Source organism: Perognathus longimembris, chromosome 2, assembly GCF_023159225.1.
Source record: "Perognathus longimembris pacificus isolate PPM17 chromosome 2, ASM2315922v1, whole genome shotgun sequence".
In the NCBI taxonomy this organism is placed as follows: domain Eukaryota; kingdom Metazoa; phylum Chordata; class Mammalia; order Rodentia; family Heteromyidae; genus Perognathus; species Perognathus longimembris.
Window position 1 is genome coordinate 21,631,573 of NC_063162.1, and position 21,535 is coordinate 21,653,107.

General features: G+C 50.0%; 1 protein-coding gene across 3 annotated transcripts; it reads left to right on the forward strand.

Moving 5' to 3' along the window:
• The first annotated feature begins 736 nt into the window (after positions 1 to 736).
• Positions 737 to 19,896, forward strand: Kcnip2 (potassium voltage-gated channel interacting protein 2). Of its 3 annotated transcripts, XM_048338402.1 has the most exons (10): positions 737 to 1,053; positions 15,147 to 15,246; positions 15,995 to 16,107; positions 16,731 to 16,855; positions 17,218 to 17,287; positions 17,450 to 17,520; positions 17,640 to 17,747; positions 17,942 to 18,046; positions 18,176 to 18,238; positions 18,534 to 19,896. In XM_048338402.1, exons 1-10 carry the CDS (start codon positions 981 to 983, stop codon positions 18,579 to 18,581), a joined length of 876 nt encoding a protein of 291 aa, XP_048194359.1. In that variant the 5' UTR covers positions 737 to 980; the 3' UTR covers positions 18,582 to 19,896. The 3 variants fall into 3 exon arrangements, with proteins under 3 accessions (XP_048194359.1, XP_048194358.1, XP_048194357.1); XM_048338401.1 differs by lacking the exons at positions 15,147 to 15,246; positions 15,995 to 16,107; XM_048338400.1 differs by lacking the exons at positions 737 to 1,053; positions 15,147 to 15,246; positions 15,995 to 16,107 and adding an exon at positions 5,296 to 5,829.
• The last annotated feature ends 1,639 nt before the right edge of the window (positions 19,897 to 21,535 follow it).

Genomic DNA, 21,535 nt, shown 5'->3' on the forward strand with positions numbered 1-21,535 from the left:
CTCATCCACAATTGGCCTTAAACCTTCCATTAGCTCCCTAAACATGCTTAAAAAAAAAAAATTCTGTAGGACTAAGCAAATAGCAAAGGAGAAAAAAGGGGCAGAAAAGTTGAAGGAAAAAACTGACCTGGTTCACTGTTTTCCTTCCCAGATGGCCAAGGGAGTCACTAGATCAGGAAAAAGGCAGCCTAGACCTGAGTGAGACCAGAAAAAGGGTCCTGGAGAGTTGGATCCTGCTGGATCTTGAGTGAAGGAAAAAGAAAAATGCCCACGGGCCAGCAGTGAGCCTGTGTCAGGCTGGTCTGACATTCCCTGCATCCTCATTCTGCTTGAAGCAAAGTGGGGGATTGGCTGGGACCACCGCGAGAGGAACAACATAGAAAACAAGGACCGACGTGGAAAAAGACAGGAAGATTCAGAAGTATACCCCAGACTGTACTGCTGGTGGGGGAGGGGGTCCTGAGAATTGGGGCGGGGTTTCCTCACAATGGGGCCTTTCTGCCCCTCCACTTTTCCCCCACCCCTCCAAGACCCGTGGTTTTCAGGTTTAGCGGTTGATGTTTCTGAAGAGCTCCCAGCACTTTCCAGTTCACCCTTTCACCGGGTGCCTCCTCCGAGCTGCAGAGGGTGGGGGGCGGGGGTAGGGGGAGCCAATCCCGGCAGCGCCAAAGGGGGGAGGCGGCAGTGACAGCCGCGGGGAGGGGGCGGGAAGAGAGGCGGTTGGGCTCCAGCTCCAGCTCTGCGCCCAGCTCTGCCTCGGGCTCTGTGCTCACTTGCTGCCTGAGCCTCCTGCGCCTGCCCTGGGACCCCCAGGTGGACCCGAGAACCGGGGTCTGTCTCTAGACAGCCCCAGACCTACTCTCCCGACCCCCTAGCCCCTGCAGCGCACTAGGCCGCCAGGGGGCGCCGTGTGAGCGCCCTATCCAGGCCACCCGGCGCCCCCCTCCCACGGCCCAGGCGGGAGCGGGGCGCCGGGGGCCATGCGGGGCCAGGGCCGCAAGGAAAGTTTGTCCGATTCTCGAGATCTGGATGGCTCCTATGACCAGCTTACCGGTGAGTCGGTGACACGGGGGTCTCAGAAGGGTGGCTGGATTCCCTCTCCCCTACCTCAAGACCCTTCCACCTCTCTAACCTCTGACCTGACCCATAGTTGCAGTTTGTCCGGTTCCCATGCACCCTCCCAACTAGTCTGAGCATCAGGACCCAGAGGTTCAAAGCCCCGGGGGTGGGGGGAGGCTTGAGGAGCAGGTGGGGCAGGTGTAGGGAGCCAGCAGGTGTGGGAGTGTATGACACAGGGCTAGGAGTGTCTGGAGTGGGAGGTGTTACGTGCGGTGAGCGCCTGTCATTTTATGTGTGTCTGTGTATATGTGTGCACCTCCCACAGCTGGTTGCCATGTGCCTGTGGGCTTGGTGACAGGGTGAGTGTGTTTGCCTGTGGCAGTGTGATTGTATGATCCTATCAGTTGAGTGAGGTTGTATAGGGCCCTGGCTGTGCTTGTTATTTTGACCATGTGTTTCTGTTGTACACACAGCTATGTGCTTTTAGTGTATGATTTCACATGAAGCGGTGTGTGATTACCATAATGTGTCAGGGTTTTGTTTTATGTCAATGTGTCTCTTTATAAGACTTATGACCATGAACCTCGTGGGATGCACATTTACTAAAGTGGATTGTGTTATATTTCGTGTGTGTGTGTGTATGTATGATATTTCTTGATTGTGGAACTATGTGGGTTTAGCATTTGGGGTTGGTTGTGTACTTTTTCATGTGTAACGCCTGTAGTGAGGTTCTTTGAGTCTTCATGCTTCTTATCCTTGCTACCTCTCTGGTTTCCTGGTGTAGATGGAGATCTTTAGTGTACCCTACTTCTTCCCCAAGTTTTCTTCAAATAACCAGGGTGGACCCAAAGAGGGGCTCTAGTGTCCAGCAGCCCAGACAAACTCCTAGAAACATGCTATGGTTTGGTATTTGGTTCCTATAGGAGAGCTTGGATTAGTGCTGGGTTCAGCCCCTACCCTAGGAAAAAATTAGATTATTCTTAACTGAAGTTTCTTTATTCCTCAAAAACCCTTTCAGAACTTCACCTAATCCCCAGAGAAAACACAACCACTTGTCTCCTTCCAAAGCCAAAGCCAGAGACAAAAGCTCTATGCCTGGGAACGGCAGTGAGGTTCTCCTTTTGCTCCCCCAAAACACGCTGCTGCCCAGATAGCCTCTTTTCTACTTTGGGAGGAATGTGAAACCAGTACCTCTGTGCATTTGTGTATTCCTGGATGTAGTGGGTCTGTCCATGTTTTGTGCAGGTGACTGTTCCTTTGTGTACATTCCCATATATGTGTGTGTATTTGTGTCATGTTATGCAGCCTTTACAAGAGCTCAGAGGGAGTAGGGAAACTGTCTCTCTTGAGGCTGAAACAAAGGTGAAGGGAGATCGTGATCCTTATCTTGCCTAAATGGAGTTCAGCTGAGACCTGGGAATGGAGGAGGATACTAGAATGTGGTGCCTTAAATGTCTACCCAACTCAGTGACCCTGGAGATTCTAGTTGTTATGCCAAGACCCCAAAAGGGAGAACATTCACTCATGCAGTCCCTGATATGTGACAATGCCAGATGTTCCCCAGATGGGGTTCAGATCTGGGTAGACTCTAAGGATTTGCTATCTGGCTGGACTATGAACTCTGTTCCCACTCACAGCTCAGGATCCTGATAGTAAGGACTCGAGGGTCCTTATTAACATACCCGCTCATCAGTATTTGCTTTTTGCTTGATTCTCCCCTTTAATGAAATCATCCTCTCCCTAGTTGAATCAAAATATTGAATCAAAATACTGCTGGTGGCTCATGCCTGTAATCCTAGCTACTAAGGAGCCTGAGACCTGAGGATCACAGTTCAAAGCCAGCCTGGTCAGGAAAGTCTGGGAGACTCTTATCTCCAATTAACCACCAGAAAACCGGAAGTGGCACTTTGGCTCAAAGTGCTAGCCTTAAGCAAAAGAGCTCGGGGACATTGCTCAGGCCCCAGGTTCAGGCCTCATGACCGCCCCCCCCCCCTCTGGGGGAAGTGAGGAATCACTTGTATTTGAAAGTGTGCTATCTCAGGTCAATCAGAGTAGAAGTGTACTGATTATGTGACTTTTTGCTTTCTTTTTTTCTTTTTCTTGCCAGTCTTGGGCCTTGAACTCAGGGCCTGAGCACTGTCCCTGGCTTCTTTTTGCTCAAGGCTAGCACTCTGCCACTTGAGCCACAGAGGCTGCTTTCTCTATATGTGGTGCTGGGGAATCGAACCTAGGGCTTCGTGTATACGAGGCAAACACTCTTGCCACTAAGCCATATTCCCAGTCCCAACTTTTTGTTTTCTTGGCCTCACTTTTCTTACCTGCAAAGTGGGGAATACTACTTCCTCCCGCCTGCTGCCAACTTTCCAAAGTTAACAAGAAGGCCAAATGGCTGGGTGCTAATGGTTCATGCCTGTAAGCCTGTAATCCTAACTACTCAAGAGGCTGAGGTCTGAGGGTTGCAGTTCAAAACCAATCCAAGCAGAAAAGTCTGAGGCTTTTTTTTTTTTTTTTTTGCAGTTGTGGGACTTGAACACTCAGCTTGGGTGCTGTCCCTGAGCTCTTCAGCTCAAGGCTAGTGCTTTACCACTTGAGCCTCAGCACCACTTCCAATTTTCTGGGGGTTAAGTGGAGTTATAATTCTCATGGACTTTCCCTGCCCCAGCTGGCTTTGAACTGTGATCCTCAGACCTCAGCCTCCTGAGTAGTTAGGATTACAGGCATGAGCCGCCGGCACCAGGCAAGTCTGAGACTTTTGGTCTCCAATTAACCAACAAAAAGCCAGAAGTGAAGAGGTGGCTCAAATAGTAGAGTGTCAGCCTTGAGCACAAAAGCCAACTGAGAGGCCCTAAGTAAGACCCAATGTCATATCTTGACAAGCATCTATAATAATGGTCCAGGTCATTGGCATCATTGCTGTAGATAGCTCCACATAGGACTTGAGAAGTAGAATTAGAGGTCTACCAGGGCCTCTCATCTCAAAAGAGGGCTTGTTAATTACAAGAGTCTAATGAGTTTGGTACCACAGTGTTAACAGTACTGAGCTCTTTGAATTGCCAAGTTGAAATCCGAAGGAGAGTTGTCCTCGGTGCTGAACCTTGCTTCAGGCCTTTGCTTCCCTGTGCAGGAGGGATTCCTGGGATCTGATGTAATGATGTAAGATGGTAGTCTCCAGCTCCAGCATCCAGGTCCATTAGGTGAGAGACCCCAAAGTTATCCTGAGGATATTCTGGATACCCCTGATGGCCAGTTTTCCCTACTCCCACCCTAAACTCAAACCAGAGCTGGAAAGTACTTTTATTTAGCAAGAGTGGGGGGAGAAGGGAGGAGTGGGAAGGGGAGGAGGGTTGGAGATCCAAGTCCTACCCCTCCTGGGCCCCTTGACATTTCCACATAGTAGGAAAAGATTGCAGTCAGTAGCGACTCTATCCGAGAAGCAGACAAAGGACAGAAGACAGAGAGTTGGGGTCTGACTAGGCAGACCTGTGCTGGCTGAGTCGCTGGGACACAGCTGTAGGAGGCCTGTCCCTCTAGCCATAGGTGTTCTTGCTGTGAGTAGGGCGCCCCCGTGTGGCTTAGAGAAGCCCCGCGTACAGAACTAATTCCGAGGTGAGATCATTGCCAAATCAAGTGGGCAAAATGAACAGAGTTTAAGATCTCCTCTTAAATGCAGTTTACAAAACTCCACCTCCAAGAAAAAGGATACTTGTCGGATAAATGTCTTTTCTGTAGGCTTTCCCTGGAGTCTGAAAGCATTCAGAGGTCCTGGAAGGGGGTCCCTTTGGGTCTTTTTTTTTTTTTTTTCTTTTTGCCAGTCCTGGGGCTTGAACTCAGTGCCTGAGCACTGTCCCTGGCTTCTTTTTGCTCAAGGCTAGCACTCTACCACTTGAGCCACAGCGCCACTTCTGGCTTTTCCTACATATGTGGTGCTGAGGAATCGAACCCAGGGCTTCATATCTATGAGGCAAGCACTCTACCACATTCACAGTCCCCCCCCCCCCTTTTGGGTCTTACTTGGTAGAGATGAGCCTGGGAAAAGAATTAGGGCAGAGAGAGGGATAATTAGGCTTCTACTTGCGGCATCTTACACTAGTGTAATGGTGATCTAGTCTTTGAACCTCCTGGACCAGGATGGAAAGATAAGAGGGATTTGGAGCCAGGACTGTAGCAGTGGGTACCCTGCTCTACTTCCTCTTTTTTGCCACTTTAACATGCTGATCCTTCCTCTTGCTTGTTTTTTCTCCCATTGATTCAGGAAGTATGGAAGTGTGGAGAGTTGCCATGACAACTATGTCCTCTTACCCCTTAGCATCTTTGTGGCAATATGGAGGGTTGGGGGTGGGGGAGAGGCAGCAGAAGGACAGTAAGACTTATTCCCCATCTAATTCTTCTCCCCAAATCTGTATGTAACCGGCTACCTGCCAGAAATCCAGCAGACGTTGGGAGAGAAGGCAGTGAGGAGGCTTTGCCCTGTCCCTGTACCTCTCCCCATTCGAGGAATTTGGGGGTGGGTACTTCAGATGGTGGAGTTAGAATGTGTTCAGCAGAACAGAGAATCAAATTCTCTGCCTGTGGGCCACGCCCTCCCGCCCCGCCCACGCAGAGCCCACACAGATGGGGGGCGGAGACCGCCCCCGCTGGCCTGTACCTTGGGGGCGGAGCTTGGCCATAGACTCAGCTGAACCATGAACCGCTGCCCCCGCAGGTGCCGGAGCCCGCTGGGGCAGGCAGCACGATCCCTCTACCAGCTGGTGGCTGGATCATTGTCTCCAGGTATGAAGAAGGGAAGGGAGGGGTAGGACCCTCCCCCAAAAGTGAGTGAAGTAGGAAAGGATTCTTTCAGAGGTGAGGAGAAGGGCCACTCACACAGACGGAGCAGGATCCCTCAAATTAAAAGGGTTTGAAGGACAAGCTCCCTGACAGAAATGGAACAAGGGATAGAATCCCTTACTGAGCAGGAGGAAAAGATAGGGCTCTTCAAAGAAGAAATAAGAGGCGGAGGGTGCCTCAAGGTCCCTCACAATGGTGGAGGGGGAAGGACTTTTCATTGGAATGAAGTGGGAGCGGGGGACTCACATAAGGAGGAGCGCAAGAAGATAAAAGCAAGCAAAGCTTGCTGCTGAGCTGAGAAAAAGTGTGGGGGTCTTAAGATGATGGAGTGGTCAGTGTCCAGAAGAAAGAAGCCCTGAGGTGAGACTAAACCAGTATGAATTCAGCCAGTGAGGTCATGCGTGGCAGGATGCATAGACCTGTGTGGCATAGGAATGTATGTCACTGTTTTGTCTGTTCCAGGTAGTGTGTATTCATAGATTGTGCATTACTAAGTTGTGCATTGCTGACCCTCTTGTAACCACTGGACCTGCACATCCTGGGATTACCTGGAGTTCTATACTTTAGGGTTGTGTTGGGAGATCTGAATCACTATATTGCTTGTATAACCTTTGTGAAGTTACACCTTGGTGTGGAGTGTGTGGAACTTATGTGTATTGTGGGTTTCATGTGGAAGTGCTGACATTTGTGCACACTTCCACTTGGGTTTCCTTAGAACTATCTGAGCAGGGCCCACGGAACCCAGAATCACCTCCCCAGCTGGATCCCCACCTGGGCTCAAGGAGACTGAAACAACCTGGCTGCCTATGGTATTCCAGGATCTGTAGTTCTCTGGCTCTATATGGCCCCACTTGAGCCCCTGGAGTATAGGCAGGACATATGGCTGCTTCTTGCTATGTAACCTCAGAAGGAGGGGAGATGGGGGGCTGAGCCAGAGTCATGTTATTGGAAATCTCCTGCGAAGACTGTGTCCCCCAAACCCCTGCTTGGGCTTGTCTCCAGTGACAGATGGCTGGAGCCAGGCGGGGCCAGTTCTCAATCATTGCAAGCATGACTTCCAGGACCCAAAATAGCCCCAGTGCCTGGGGAGGTCATTAATCACCTGATGCAGCTGGGGGCTGCCCATGTCTTTGGCTTTAGCTGGGAAGGAATGGGTCTGGGGGACTAAGAAAAAGACTTGGGTGTCTTTACTCACTGGGTTACAGTGAGGGAGTAAGTGGCATAGGGTGAGTTCCTCCACCAGGTTATTCCAGATTTTTTGTTTGGCTATACTAGGGTTTGGAGTCAGCTCTTCACCATGCATTCAGCCCTCTCTGCTTTGGTTATTTTTTGTGATATGGTTGATGTTTGCTGTAGCCAGTTTGCATCATGACTTCCTGTCTATGCTTCCTGCCATAGCTGGGATAACAGGCATGCATCACCTTTCCCAGCTTTTTCTGTTGAGATGGGAGTTTCATTAACTACTTCTTTGCTTGGGCTGGCTTTGAACTGGCATCTTCCCAATCTCAGCTTCCTGAGTAGCCAGGGTCACAGGCATGAACCACTGTGCCCAGTTTGTTCCAAGTTTGAACTATGGAAGATAAATGACTAAATGATGAGATGAGGGATCTAGAAACTAATGCCCCGTGCATAGTTTTGCCTGGGTTCTCATCTACCTGAAGTACTTCCATTAAGATTTCACTCCTGGGTCTGGGGACGTTTCACTGGTATAGCATTTGCCCAGTTTGTGCAAGGCCTTGGGTTCAGTTCCTAGCATCAGCAGGGGGAAAAAATATCAGTGGAGTGAAAAGCTAAGTTCAGTGGGACAGGGAGATCAAATCTAGGCAAGCTTCTCAAAGGGCTCCATGACTGGGGACAAGGCTGGAAAAACAACTTGTTCTCTCACTTCTGACAGATCTATCCACAAGGGATCTCCTTGACTTAGGATCAGAGATCCCTGTGAGCCTGGGTCATGGTCCCAGTTGAGAGCAGGGGGAAACAAGGCAAAGAAGGGTACAGGGACAGGTTTGTCACCTGTGAACTCAGCAACAGAGAGCAAGGAGGTTGTTTTTTGTTGTTTGTTTGTTTCGTTTTGTTTTCTCCTATCAGAATGATGGCACTTTATTCAGCATTCAAGGCTTCATGGAATCTGACCTTCTCTATCATCTTTAGTTCTCCCAACATAAACTGGATCATAGTCACCCAAGACTGCATGCACGCGCGCACACACACACACACACACACACACACACACACACACATCCAGGGGCTTGAACTCAGTGCCTGGATGCTATCCCTGAGCTTTTTTTGCCTATGGATAGTGCTCTATCATTTGAACCAGCTCAGATTCTGAGCTTTGTGTGTGTGTTTAGAGGTTAGAGTCAGCCCAGGCTGACTGTGAACCACGATCCTCAGATCTCAGCCTCCTGAGTAGCTAGGATTACAGGTGTAAACCACCATTCCCTGGCTTCCCAGGACTTCTTGTTTTGTTTTGTTTGGCCAGTCCTGGGGCTTGGACTCTGGGCCTGAGTACTGTCCCTGGCTTCTTTTTGCTCAAGGCCAGCACTCTACCACTTGAGCCACAGCGCCCCTTCTGGCCTTTTTCTGTATATGTGGTGCTGGGGAATCGAACCCGGGGCCTCATGTATATGAGGCAGGCACTCTTGCCACTAGGCCGTATCCCCAGCCCCTTCCCAGGACTTCTTGGCACCCCATACACACTGGAAAGTCAGCTTGAGAAAGCTGGCAGACCATTGGTCTGGTCAAAGTCAAAATCAAATTAGCATCTGAAATTATTTTAATAAAACTCACTGGATGAACCTCAATTTTTTTAATTCCAAAAATAAATATGCTTCTTGGGCGTAGGCCACGTGGCTACTGTATATGTTCTTGGTACATTGTGTATTGTATATATGTCTACCTGACCTAGGGAAGGGAAAGAAAAACAGGGTGTAAGATATCACAAGAAATGTACACACTGCCCTACTATGTAACTGTACCCTTTTTGCACAACACCTTGTCAAAAAATTTTTGTTTAATTAATAAATTACAAAAAATAAAAAAAAATGAATATGCTCACCTTGACCATGTTAGCTGTGAAAACAGGAATAACAGATTCTATATGTCATTTGCTAGGAGTACTAAGTTATACTTTCGGTATCCAGGATATAAAGTAGGTTCAATAAATGCCAATCCCTTTATTACCTAGGTGACCCAATGACCGTTATCTTTTAAGAAGCAATTAGCTGGGTGCTAGTGACTCATGCTACTCAGGAGATTGAGTATTTCAGTTCCAAATCAGCCTGGGCAGGAAAGTCAGTGAGATTCTTACCTCCAATTAACCAGCCAAAAGCCACAAGTGGAGCTGTGGCTCAAGTGGCAAAGCATTACCCTTGAGCACAAAAGCTCAGGCACAGCTCCCAGGCCCTGAGTTCAAGCCTCAAGACTGGCATTAAAAAAGGAAGGAGAGGCTGGGAATATGGCCTAGTGGTAGAGTGCTTGCCTTGTATACATGAAGCCCTGGGTTCAATTCCTCAGTACCACATGCATTAGAAAAAGCCAGAAGTGTTGCTGTGGCTGGCCTTGAGCAAAAAGAAGCCAGGGACAGTGCTCAGGCCCTGAGTTCAAGCCCCAGAACTGGCGAAAAAAAAAAAAACACCCACATAAAACACAAAAAACAAAACAAAAAAAAGGGGGTAGGGGCTTGGGGATATGGCCTGGTGGCACGAGTGCTTGCCTCCTATACATGAAACCCTGGATTCAATTCCCCAGCACCACATATATAGAAAATGGCCAGAAGTGCCGCTGTGGCTCAAGTGGCAGAGTGCTAGCCTTGAGCAAAAAGAAGCCAGGGACAGCGCTCAGGCCCTGAATCCAAGCCCCAGGACTGGCCAAAATAAATAAATAAATAAATAAGTTATTCTTTCTCTCTCTCTTTTTCCTTCTTTTTTTTTTTTTTTTTTTTTTTTGCCAGTCCTGGAGCTTGGACTCATGGCCTGAGTACTGTCCCTGGCTTCTTTTTGCTCAAGGCTAGCACTCTGCCACTTGAGCCACAGCGCCACTTCTGGCCATTTTCTGTATATGTGGTGCTGGGGAATCGAACCCAGGGTCTCATGTATACAAGGCAAGCACTCTTGCCACTAGGCCATATCCCCAGCCCAGAATAACTTTTTTAGATACAACTATGGTTAGCTGTAAGTCTGGAGGCAGGAATGATAATTTAGGGCAAATAGGAAGTCTAGCACCTGGGCCTATGATACTATTCTCATGCCACACCACCTCCATTTATACTGTTCCCATTAATAACAATACAAAATTAGGTCCTGAGTTTTGAGGCTCAGTAAGGAGTTTGGTAGAAGATCAAGAAATTAGTAGATTGCTAAGGTCTGAAGATAACGAAGGGCAAAGGGAGTTTACCTAAAGGATAGCTAAGAATTGTAAGATAGGGGGAAAGCAGCAGGTCAGGCATCCAGACAGAGAGGATAGCAAGACCAAAGATAGAGAGGCAGGACTGAGTTTGTTTGAGGGACAATGAGTGGCAAAACTGGCAATGAGTGGCACCTGTTGATAGTTGAAGAAGAAAGGTATTAAATATCAGGGGTGGAATTTGGATAGTAATAGGAATATATTTGCCAATTCAACTTGTAAACTAGTAACCCCTAAGGAATGAGGAACTGAAAGCAACCTCTAAATTGACTCGTTTCCTCACCACCTCAGCCTTGGGCAAGTAGAGAGAACAAGGAAGAGCTGGGAAAGGAAAGAGGGTAAGATGTAGTGTGAGGTAAATGGCTGACCCCTAGTGGTGGCTATGCAAAACTGCAGATTCGTGATCCTTAACTAGAGCTGTAGGAAATAGCCCCCACCACCAAGGGGGCTGAGACATGCACAGCTCAGAGCTGGATAAGAGAGAGGGTTCTGCCCCTAGACCCAGTCTTCTTAAACTGAGTCTCCTAGGAGGACAGGCTTTCTAAGAGCAGAGCCAGTGTGGCATGAGGCGGCTCTAATCTTGGAGATAGGCTTAACTTGACTTTGAGCTTCATCACCTGACATATGGGAAAAATAGTACTACCTTCATAGATTTATTCTGAGAGTTCAGAGTGATAAGGTCTGTAAGCATTCAGCACCATCTAGTAAATAGTAAGTGTTCAATCACTGTTAGTGGTGATACTGGTAAATATTACTAGTGCAGAGGCCTTTGTCTTCTGGCTTACTGTCTCATCAGGCCTTACACACCCCACAACCACCACTGGGGCTTCTCCATTAGCATGTCCTTTCCCAAGGAACAGGCTGGACTTTGGCATCTCCTTGTTGAGGTTCCATCCAGAAGGGGGTGGGAGCTGCGACACCCCCATTCCCATAAAGGTCATATGTCTTGATCCCAAAGGCAACCATAATCAGTCTCAGTCTCCTCCCCCAGACAGTCTTGAAGGGAATAAGAGGTTATTGTACATAACCCTCCCTCCCTTGGGCCTCAGTTTCACAGTCTGTGGCCTGTGGGAAGAGAGTGCTTCCTCCTCACAGTCTCCATGGCAACCGCGATCGATGTTAGTGTTGATAGTGTCCTCCTGACAAGAGAGGTCATTGCCTTATATTCTCACACAATTCCATGTCGATACAGTTTCACAGTGCAGACTCAGCTTCCCAATCATACAACACACCCAAACCTACCAAACTCCAGACCCACATCCCACAACCCTCACCCCCATACGCGCTCAGAAATGTGCACACACACACTCACATGCCTCCCGTAGACACCCCAGGCCCATGTCGATCATACACAAAACACACACCTTTTGTGACAAGTGCACAATCACATGTAAGCACACATAAAAGGGACATATAGGAATATAAACATAGGAAAACACCCAGAGGCCCCTTAATGTATTCTGACCCATACATCTCTTAGTTACCTGTGTGCAGATCGTAGTGTTTTACAGACATGCACCTTTACATGCCTTCTAAGCACAGCAGCTCTGTCCATCCTCTCCTTGTGGCACAGAGTGGCCACCAGGTGTCTGGGCTCTGAGGAACAGAGGCTGTTTGCTACCTCCCTCCGTGACCATCTCCTTCACAGCAAAAGTTCCCGAGGAGGTAGGCAGTTCAAAGGCTGAGGTGGCCCGTGTAGGAAGGAGCAAGGAGCCGGGGCTGTGGCTGGAGGCTGTGGGGCAGAGGCGGGGGAGCGGTGAGGGAGGAGACCCAGGGCGGGAGATGGGGAGGGAGACTGCAGGGCGGTCCTACAGGGGAATCTGAGGGGGAAGTGGTGTGCAGCAGCTGGCCAGTGTGTCTGAGCCTCAGCTGGATGGGGGCCATGCCCCGGGCCCACCATGAACCTGGAAGGACTGGAGATGGTCGCTGTGCTTGTGGTCCTCGCGCTGTTTGTCAAGGTCCTGGAACAGTTTGGCCTCTTTGAGCCTGTCTCCTTGGAAGGTAACCCAGGTGTCGCCTGAGCTGCTGGCCGCAGGGTCAGCACTCTGCAGTGTTGGGAAGGGGGTTGCACCATCTTCATGACTGGGGATGAGGGGGAGCAGGTGAGTGATGGCCATCTGGGGTAGGGAGGGCGTTTTTAGTCTGGGGACAGGATCTAGGACAGAGAACAAGGGGTCTTCCAAGCAGTCTGGGCAAGGGAAGACGGGAATGAAGGGCAAGTTTTCTCACCAGGGAGGAGGGGAGTGTGGAGAGGAGTTGGTGAGGGGAATCTGGAATGTACCAGCAGGACTCTGGGGGCGGGGGCAGGCAAGGGATGTTTGAAGTAGAAGAGAGAGCTTCCGAGGATCCCGAGATAATGCCAGAGCAAGTCCCTCTTGGAGCCAAGTCCTACAAGGCTATGAAGATGTAAGTGACTCCACACCTCCACTTGTGCAGTATAGTTACAGGGTGTGTATAATTAGTGTGTGAGATGTGGAGTGTCACTGTGAGTTCCTGTTTGAGAGATGACAAAGTGTGTTATCTCTAAGAGCCTGTGTGGATGACAGATATGTGATTGCATGTGTCAGGATGACTGGGTATGTGGCTTTCTGAGATAGTAGATGTGACCTTGTCCAAGCAGGACAGGGGATGTGGCTAAACCTCCCTGGGTATTGGGTGATGTTCCCAGAGTTCCCCCAAAATACACCAGCTCCATACCCAAGGCTTGGGATGGAAGGGAGTTCTGGAGGCACAGGAGTGGGAGTGTTTTAAATGACATGTGTATAGCTCTGGAGATTTAAGGAATAGATCTGATCAGGAACTCTACTTCCCAAGCCCCTTTCTGAACTCTCACCCATCAGCCAAGGACACAGTGGTCTTCAGGTCTTCAGTATTGGGAGTAGGAAGTTACTTCTCCATCCCACCTGAAAGAGGGAAACATCTCTACCTCACCAAACCTAGAGTTTTGGCCTCCCCTTCCTCTTCACAAAGAGAACTGTTAAGCTTAAGGGTCCACTGTTGGCCAGTAAAGCCACATGGGGACAAACAAAAGAATCATGATGGGGTAGAGTTAAAGGCTGTAGGGTAGACATTTGAGAAAATGGTAAAGATGCTAAAGAGGTTGGGGGCAGAAGATGCATGAATTGCCTGGTCTAGGGTTTAATAAGAGTGCATTCCATCCTCTGCTATAGTTACTGCAGTAGGGAACAGAGACTTAGACCTGTTATACTGGGTTGGCTAGTCGAGCTTGTTTTCATCCTGGCAAGAAAAGATGAAGTCAGTTGGCCCTAACTTTCTCCTTTCGTGGGAAGAGGGGCCATGTGGGAAACTCTAGCATCCTATAGGCTGAAGGCAGTCCCTTTCTCTTCCCACTTTCAGAGGAGACTGAGGCTTGGGAGCAAGCAAGCAAGAGGGAGGGGGTGGATAAAAGAGGTGGGAGAGCCACCCTCAGTCTGATGACTCTACCATCAAAGCCCCAGGCAATCCGGCTTTGGGAAACCAGAGTCCTGACTAATGGAGTGCTGGGCCTGGGGCCAGGCCATTGTCGATCCCCTAGCCTGCCCCACTGCCTCCCCTCCCACCTCTCTGTAGCTCCTGGAGTGGGGGAGGTAGAATGAGAGCTAGGCCAGGTGGCCATACTGTTATATAGTTAACCCTTAAGAGCAAGGGCTAATCCTGAGGGTGGCCACTGAGGCCAGTATGGAGTAGGGGGTGGGGCTTGGAGAGAATTTAGGAATGGACTAAGACCAATTTTAATCAGTGAATCAGGTCCACGGAGTTCTGACCTAGGAATTTGGAGGTGAATACACCTGGAAAACACACACACACACACGCACACACACAGCATTGCTGAGGGTCCCCTGGGATGCCTTTAGAACTGAAGAATACATGCATAAGGACAGAGAAGAAAGAAGTAGCACGGTCAATGAGCCTCACTCAATATAACCCCTTAATACATCAAAGTAGTTATTACATTATTGCCTCAAAATATACTATCCTTCCTCCTTCAAAGAACAAGTCAGACTGAGGACTACTGGAAAAGGGCCACACTTTGCCTGTAGGTAAGTTAGCTGGTGAGGAGTCTTGGAATGGAGGGTTACAGGAAAGAAAAATGGATATAGTCAGGACCAATGAAGCCTCTGTAAATGAGGGGCAACTTAGGGTGTCATGGGGACTCAAGTCACTTATAATATTGGTATGACATAACTTGAATATGTGTCCTGCCTGGTATCCTTAGCACACACAGTGTTAAGTCTCAGGGCCATTGTATGTTTTTGTGTACTCGATCATGTTCTGTGAAGAAGCTTCTGTGGGTTTCAATGTGTTAGGCTTTATGTATGTCGCATTTGTGGGCTTGTGTTAGGACCACTAGGTAAAAGTATATGTGTCTGTGTGTGTTTTGGAGTATGCTTATTAGGCCATCAGGTGTGAGTTATAGGGTATCAAGTTGTCACTGGCACCTCTCTATGATTCATCATTCTACATTGTACATGTCAACTGTGTGTGTGTGTGTGTGAGAGAGAGAGAGAGAGAGAGAGAGAGAGAGAAGAAACTTTATACTTAGTCCTTATATTGGAGTGCATCACCCTGTGTGGTCCAGCCATGGCATCCAAGGCAGATGAAGCCCTTTGCCTGCCTCACTATCACAGGCCATGTCCCCTTATACAGAGTGCCCTAGCTTCACCTCTGCACATCCCTTGCCTATGAGACCCAGTAGGCTTCCTTAACTACCACCCTAGGCTATCCTATCACTCCCTTTCCAACCCCCCTCCCATTCTCCTATTCCTGTCCATGCCAGGGTTGATTGGGGGTGGTGGTGTAGGAGCAGAGGATTGGTGGGAGTTAATATACCTTCCTGGGGTCTTCTCTCTTCCCAGGCCACCCTCCAGGGCCCACTAAAAAAGCGCTGAAGCAGCGGTTCCTCAAGCTGCTGCCTTGCTGCGGGCCCCAAGCCCTGCCCTCAGTCAGTGAAAGCAAGTGCCTCTGCTGTGCTTGGGGGGAGGGGGCGAGTGTGTGTGTGTGTGTGTGTGTGTGTGTGTGTGTGTGTGTGCAGTGTGAGGGGTGGGGATCGGTGCAGGGGGATACAGGGTGTGAGCGGGCGGCTACTGGTCGAGGTAGTTGGGGTTGGGGGGGGTCCTAAGTGACCGTGGATGTCGCCGGGGGAGGGGGTATTGGGTGTGGCCGCGGGCAGGCCTGGATCAGAGGGGGGCTTGGACAGTGTAGCAGGGACGGGCCGGGTACCTGGAAGGTTCCACGGTGGTGTCCTAGCTCTCTCAGTCCCTTGACTATGTGGCGGCCCTGCCTAGGATTTGGGCCTCGGAGGAGATGCATGTCACCTGTTGCCCCTGCAACAAGGTGATTACAGGTGTGGAGGACGAAGCCCGCCTTCCCCCGGAGGCTGAGCTATCCTTAGGGATCCTTTGATTTTCAGTCCCAACCTGGTCCCCTAGCTCAGCTGGCTTTGTCTCTAAGTCTCCATCTCTTAGTGGGGACTTGCCCTCACCTACAGGATCATACTGAGTTCTGCAAGCTGTCAAGGCCCGTTTTGTAGCTAATGGAGCTTGTGTTGGATTTTACATGAGGGGGGGGGGGTAGATGTGGAAAAAAGACGGATGCTAGGGCGTGCGTGGGGTTCGTGTGCCGATTACGTGTGCTTTGGCCGCCGGGCTGTGGCGTGTGCATCACAACACATAGGTCTGTGAGGTTTGTGAGTGTGGGGGGCAAGGGGAGGGCCTTGCGTGGGCCGGGTGCTCCGCCTTCTCAGTGACAGTTCGCTCCCTTCAGCGTTAGCCGCCCCAGCCTCCCTCCGCCCCCACAGACCCCGCCCGCTGGATCCAGGTGATTTCCTCTCCGGGCGGGAGTGGGGCTGGGACTAGGGCTGGGGCTGGGGCTGGGGCTGTGGGAGTCGGGCCTGGTCTGCTTGCCTGGGGGCTGGACCTTGGGAGCCGGGGGCGGGTCGGGGCGGAGCGGGGATTGTGGTCTGGTTGGAGGTTGGCTGGAGCTGGGCGGGGCATGGCTCAGGCATGGCTGGGGACCTGGGAAGATTTGGACTTAATAACCAGGGCTGCAGGTGTTTGAGTTGGGCTTGGCGGTCCTACAGTGCCCACCCTCGGATGCCTGCGAGCTCTCGTGCCTGCTACTCCCTCCCCTTCCTCCCTTTGAGAGAAGATGCGTCAGGAGGCCCTCCCCTCTAACCAGGGATCAGAGGCCCAAGGACAAGCGCTGAGTCCAGACCACTCACTCTGGGGCCAGGCCTGGCCTTAGCGCATCAACAGGCCTTGAAGCTGACCAGCGTCTTCTCTGTTTGCCTCCATGTCCTCACCTCGGGGTTCAGTGGACTAGCAGTCAGATCATCAGTGTGGAAGATGGAACAAGGAGGAGGGTGTATGGGTGGGTGGTTTGGAAGAGTGGTTCTGGGGGCCGGGCCTGAGGTGGGGTTGTCCCCCCACCGCTTCCTGCAGACAGTGTGGAAGATGAATTTGAACTGTCCACCGTGTGTCACCGGCCAGAGGGTCTGGAGCAGCTGCAAGAGCAAACCAAGTTCACACGCAAGGAGTTACAGGTCCTGTACCGAGGCTTCAAGAATGTGAGTTTGAAGGCAAGACCAAACTGGGCAAGTGTTGGAGCAGAAGAGGCAGGGCAAATGACCCCGATGCTTTTGAGAAGAGGAGGAAAGGAGATGGGTGGGAGGCCATATTTCCAGCCTGAGCAGAGCCAGGGCCAGAACAGAGGCAGGCTGTAAATTGGAGGACTTAGTAACATGCTTTTAATTTGCACACTGGGGAAGAAGCCCTTCCTGCCATTACCAGAGCCACATGATGAGTCCCTGGGGGCTTGAAGATTTTTTTTTTTCCCCTTGCTCTGTTTGTCTCTGGCAAGGTGAGGTGGGGAAGGGCAGTGAAGAGAAACAGGTTTTGTCTGTGCCCCCAAACTGTCCTTCCCTCCTAGGAATGCCCCAGTGGAATTGTGAATGAGGAGAACTTCAAGCAGATTTACTCTCAGTTCTTTCCTCAAGGAGGTGAGGTGGCAAGGTCCAAAGGGAAACAGTCTGGGCTGAATGGGGGAGAGGGTTCTGGAAGGCTGGGTATGCCAAGGTGATGTGGGGTATGGGGGAGCTGCATGCAGGTAGAAAATCCTCTCCTGTCTGGAAACCTAGCTTAATTCCATACTCATCCTATAGATTCCAGCACCTATGCTACTTTTCTCTTCAATGCCTTTGACACCAATCATGATGGCTCTGTCAGTTTTGAGGTGAGCTGGGGGAGGTGAAGTAGCAAAGCCTACTTCCTGGGGCTTCAAGGTCAGTGTCTCCAGGTCAAACCCAAAGGAAGGCCTGAGTGAAGACACAGATTTCTCTACCTCTTGCCCAGGACTTTGTGGCTGGTTTGTCAGTGATTCTTCGTGGAACCATAGATGACAGGCTGAACTGGGCCTTCAACCTCTATGACCTCAACAAAGATGGCTGTATCACCAAGGAGGTGCAGGGCAGCTTGAAGGGTTTGGAGGCTGCTGTATGGGTGAGGGGTGGTGGTGGTAGTGGCGCAAAGCCATGTGGGAAGACAGCAACCTATGTGTGTATTACCAAGAAGGGCTAAGGTCTGCCCTAGTCCCTAGACCTCTTGGTTTGGAGACTAGAAGTTCTGAGGGATCTTCTTCTCTTGTGACCTACTAGGAAATGCTGGACATCATGAAGTCCATCTATGATATGATGGGCAAGTACACATACCCAGCACTCCGGGAGGAAGCCCCAAGGGAACATGTGGAGACCTTCTTCCAGGTACCTGGGACTCTGTGGGCTTGAGGGCCCTGGGGCAAAGGGCAGAACCAAAAGGGAACTTATCAGAGTTGTTTGACTACTCTCTCCAACTGTCCTTTTTGTTCTTCCTGCCTGGCCACCTACTTGTAGAAGATGGACAGAAATAAGGATGGTGTGGTGACGATCGAGGAATTCATTGAGTCTTGCCAAAAGGTACAGCCCTACCTTCTACATTTCCCTGGTCTGGACTCCAAGTCTGAATCAGTGATGTAGGAAAAGGCTCCTTTGGGTAGAGTGCTACTTCCTACCTCACTCCCTTCCCCAACACTGTTCCTTCATGATGATGGAGGGCTTGCCCCTCCCTCATCTCAAGTCTCTCTGGCTTTCCCTCCGCCTCTGAATGTCCCCATGTCTGATTACATGTCCTCCCTGAATCTGACAAGCTTTTCCCCCCTCTCTCCCTCTTTCTCTCTTTCTCCAATCTGCCTCCCTCACACCATGGCCACAGGACGAGAACATCATGAGGTCTATGCAGCTCTTTGACAATGTCATCTAGCTCCCCAGAGAAGGGGGACAATGTGTCCAGGGGGGAACCATGCTCTAGTCCTAGTCCAAGTGGACCTTGCCCTTTTCTTCCCGGATCTGTCCTCATCCTAGCTGTACCCTGGGGGCTGTAGGGATCCAAGAGCCTGGAGCTTCTGTAGTACAGATCCTTGGAGCTAAAGGGGCCAGAGAGTGGGCAAAGTGCATTTGGAGGGTCTTCCCATCTCCCAGCAGCTTTCACTTCCCTCCTGCCTGAGACCCAGTGCTGAGGGCACCCCTGCTGTAGGCACTGTTTCCCGACAATCCACCCCAACTCTAGAAATAACACTAGACAGAATGTTCTCCTGCTATGGTGCTTCTCCCATCCCTGATCTCACAAACATCCCCCAATACTCCCTTCTCAGAGAGGATGCTCTGTCCTTGGCACTGGCTGACTTTACAGACCAATCTTTGGGAGGGAGACAAGAATGTAGAAGAAATCTTGGGCCTGAGTCAGTGATTAGGTCTTAGGAGTTGGTTGGGGTAGAGAACAGAAAGTGTCGGCAGATCATGAACTCTCAGGTTCCACAGACCTGCTGCCCCAGGCCATCGGCATATGAGTTTCCAGTGTTTACAGAAGGCCTTAGAAACATCCCAGAAATTTACAATCACCACCTTTCTCAGCGTCCTAGGAGAGCCTGGGATCCAGCTATCTGGCTCATTCCTGGAATTCCTACCTCTCTCTCCTTCTGTTTGTATGATGGTGGTTGGCAGGAGAAGATGGGTAGGAGACATCCTGGCTGAAACCCACAATTTCAGCCTATCCTTCCTGCCTGTTCACCTGTTTTGATGGCTACAACTTTGAGTTTTCACTTGCCGTGTCCTCTGGATTTGGAGGCATGGAGTGAGCCAGGGATTTTTCTGAACTTGGGTCCTCCCACTCCTCTCAGTAGATGCCTTAGGGGAGAGGGAAAAGGGCAGGCAGGCATAGCACCTGAACCCAGTGTGGGGGGGCAGTCACTAGACTCTTTGATCAACCCAGGCTCTACCCCACATAGCCTCCTTTTCCTCTACTCAGTATACCCAGAGATGTTCCTTAACACACCAAGAGGGCAGAGACCATAGGACCCAGGTCCCACCTCATTGTCAGCACCCCTGCCATGCTGCTATACCCTTTATATACTTGCTTGTCCTATTTAGCTCACACTCCCAGTTAACCAGAATCTGAGGGGAAAGGTCCCAGGAGCCTCCTACCCACCCCATCAGACACTGTTGACTGCTTTGCATTTTTGGCTCTTATGTATATTTTGTAAAATAAGAAATAACACTGATCCAGTAAAACACTATGGCTATGCACAAATTGCTGTCTGTCTTTTTGTCCCTCCCTCCCCCAAATCTGCACAACTCCAAACTCACATGCCTAAAGCCTTTTACATCCTTCAACAAAGTGCTTGTTGCCAGGCACTGTTGGCTCATGCTTGTAATCCTAGCTACTCTAGAGGCTGAGATCTGAGGATTGTGATTTGAACCCAGCTCGGGCAGAACATTCTATGAGGGTCTTTATCTCTAATAAACCACTTAGAGAAAGCTGGAAGTGGCATTGTGGTACAAGTGGTAGAGCACTAGCCTTGCGCACAAAGAGGCTCAGGGCCCTGAGTTCAACCTCCAAAATAAAAACAAAAAAACAAAGTGCTTGTCTTTTCATATCTGGCCATGCCTCATGATTCAGTTTCTTTAATGACTAGAAGCCCATCTGACCTCAGCTCCCTCGTCCCCATGTGAATCTCCTGCCTACATGCTGAGGAGATAGGGACAAGCTGTAGGTGTCCCAAAGACTATGTATGTCAAACATCCTATCTAGTTATTTTTGTGCTGGTCCTGGGGCTTGAATTCACGGCCTGGGCACTGTTCCTGAGCTTTTTGTTTGTTTTGTTCTTTTTGCCAGTCCTGGGCTTTGGACTCAGGGCCTGAGCACTGTCCCTGGCTTCTTTTTGCTCAAGGCTAGCACTCTGCCACTTGAGCCCCAGCTCCACTTCTGGCTGTTTTCTATATATGTGGTGCTGGGGAATTGAACCCAGGACTTAATGTATGCGAGGCAAGCACTCTTGCCACTAGGCCATATTCCCAGCCCTGTTCCTGAGCTTTTTGCTCAAGGCTACTGCTTTACCACTTGAGCCACAATTCCACTTCTGACTTTTTGCTGGTTATTTAGAGATAAGAATCCCATGGGGGCTAGGAATGTGGCTTAGTGGTAGAGTGCTTGCCTTAGCATACATGAAGCCATGGGTTCAATTCCTCAGTACCACATAAACAGAAAAAGCCAGAAATGCCATTGTGGCTCAAGTAGTAAGGCACTAGCCTTGAGCAATAAGCTCAGGAACGGTGCCCAGATCCTGAATTCAAGCCCCAGGACTGGCAAAAAAAAAAAAAGTTACATGGACTTTCCTTCCTGGGCTGGCTTTGAACCTCAATCCTCAGACATAAGCTTCATAAGTAGCTAGGATTATAGGTGTGGACCACCAGCACCCAGCTTTTATTTTTAAAGGGGAACCACACATGAAATGTAGATTTAAAAAAATCCAGCTATGCAAAATGAAAGAAAATATGCCATTCTAAACTAACATTGAGTTGGAATGGTACTGGGATTTGAAGTTGGGCCTTGCTTGCTTGGCTGACACACTTACCATTTGAGCTGTACCTCCAGCCTGACTTTTTTGTTGATTAAATGGGGATGGTGACTCACAGACTTTGTTGCTTTGGCTGACTTCAAACTGCCTGATATTCGAGATGGCTTGGGATATTAGGGTGTTACATAAGAATGGGGACACCAAAAGAAACTCAACAAGGCAACAGTTTACTTCTGCAGAAGAGTGCACTATCAGCCAAAAATCTGGCCGGCCAAGCAAGTACCCAGAGCAGGCAAGCTGCTCCCAACCCAGCAGGCCCGCCCCTCTGCTCCTATTGGCTGAGCTCAGGTTCTCAATCTGT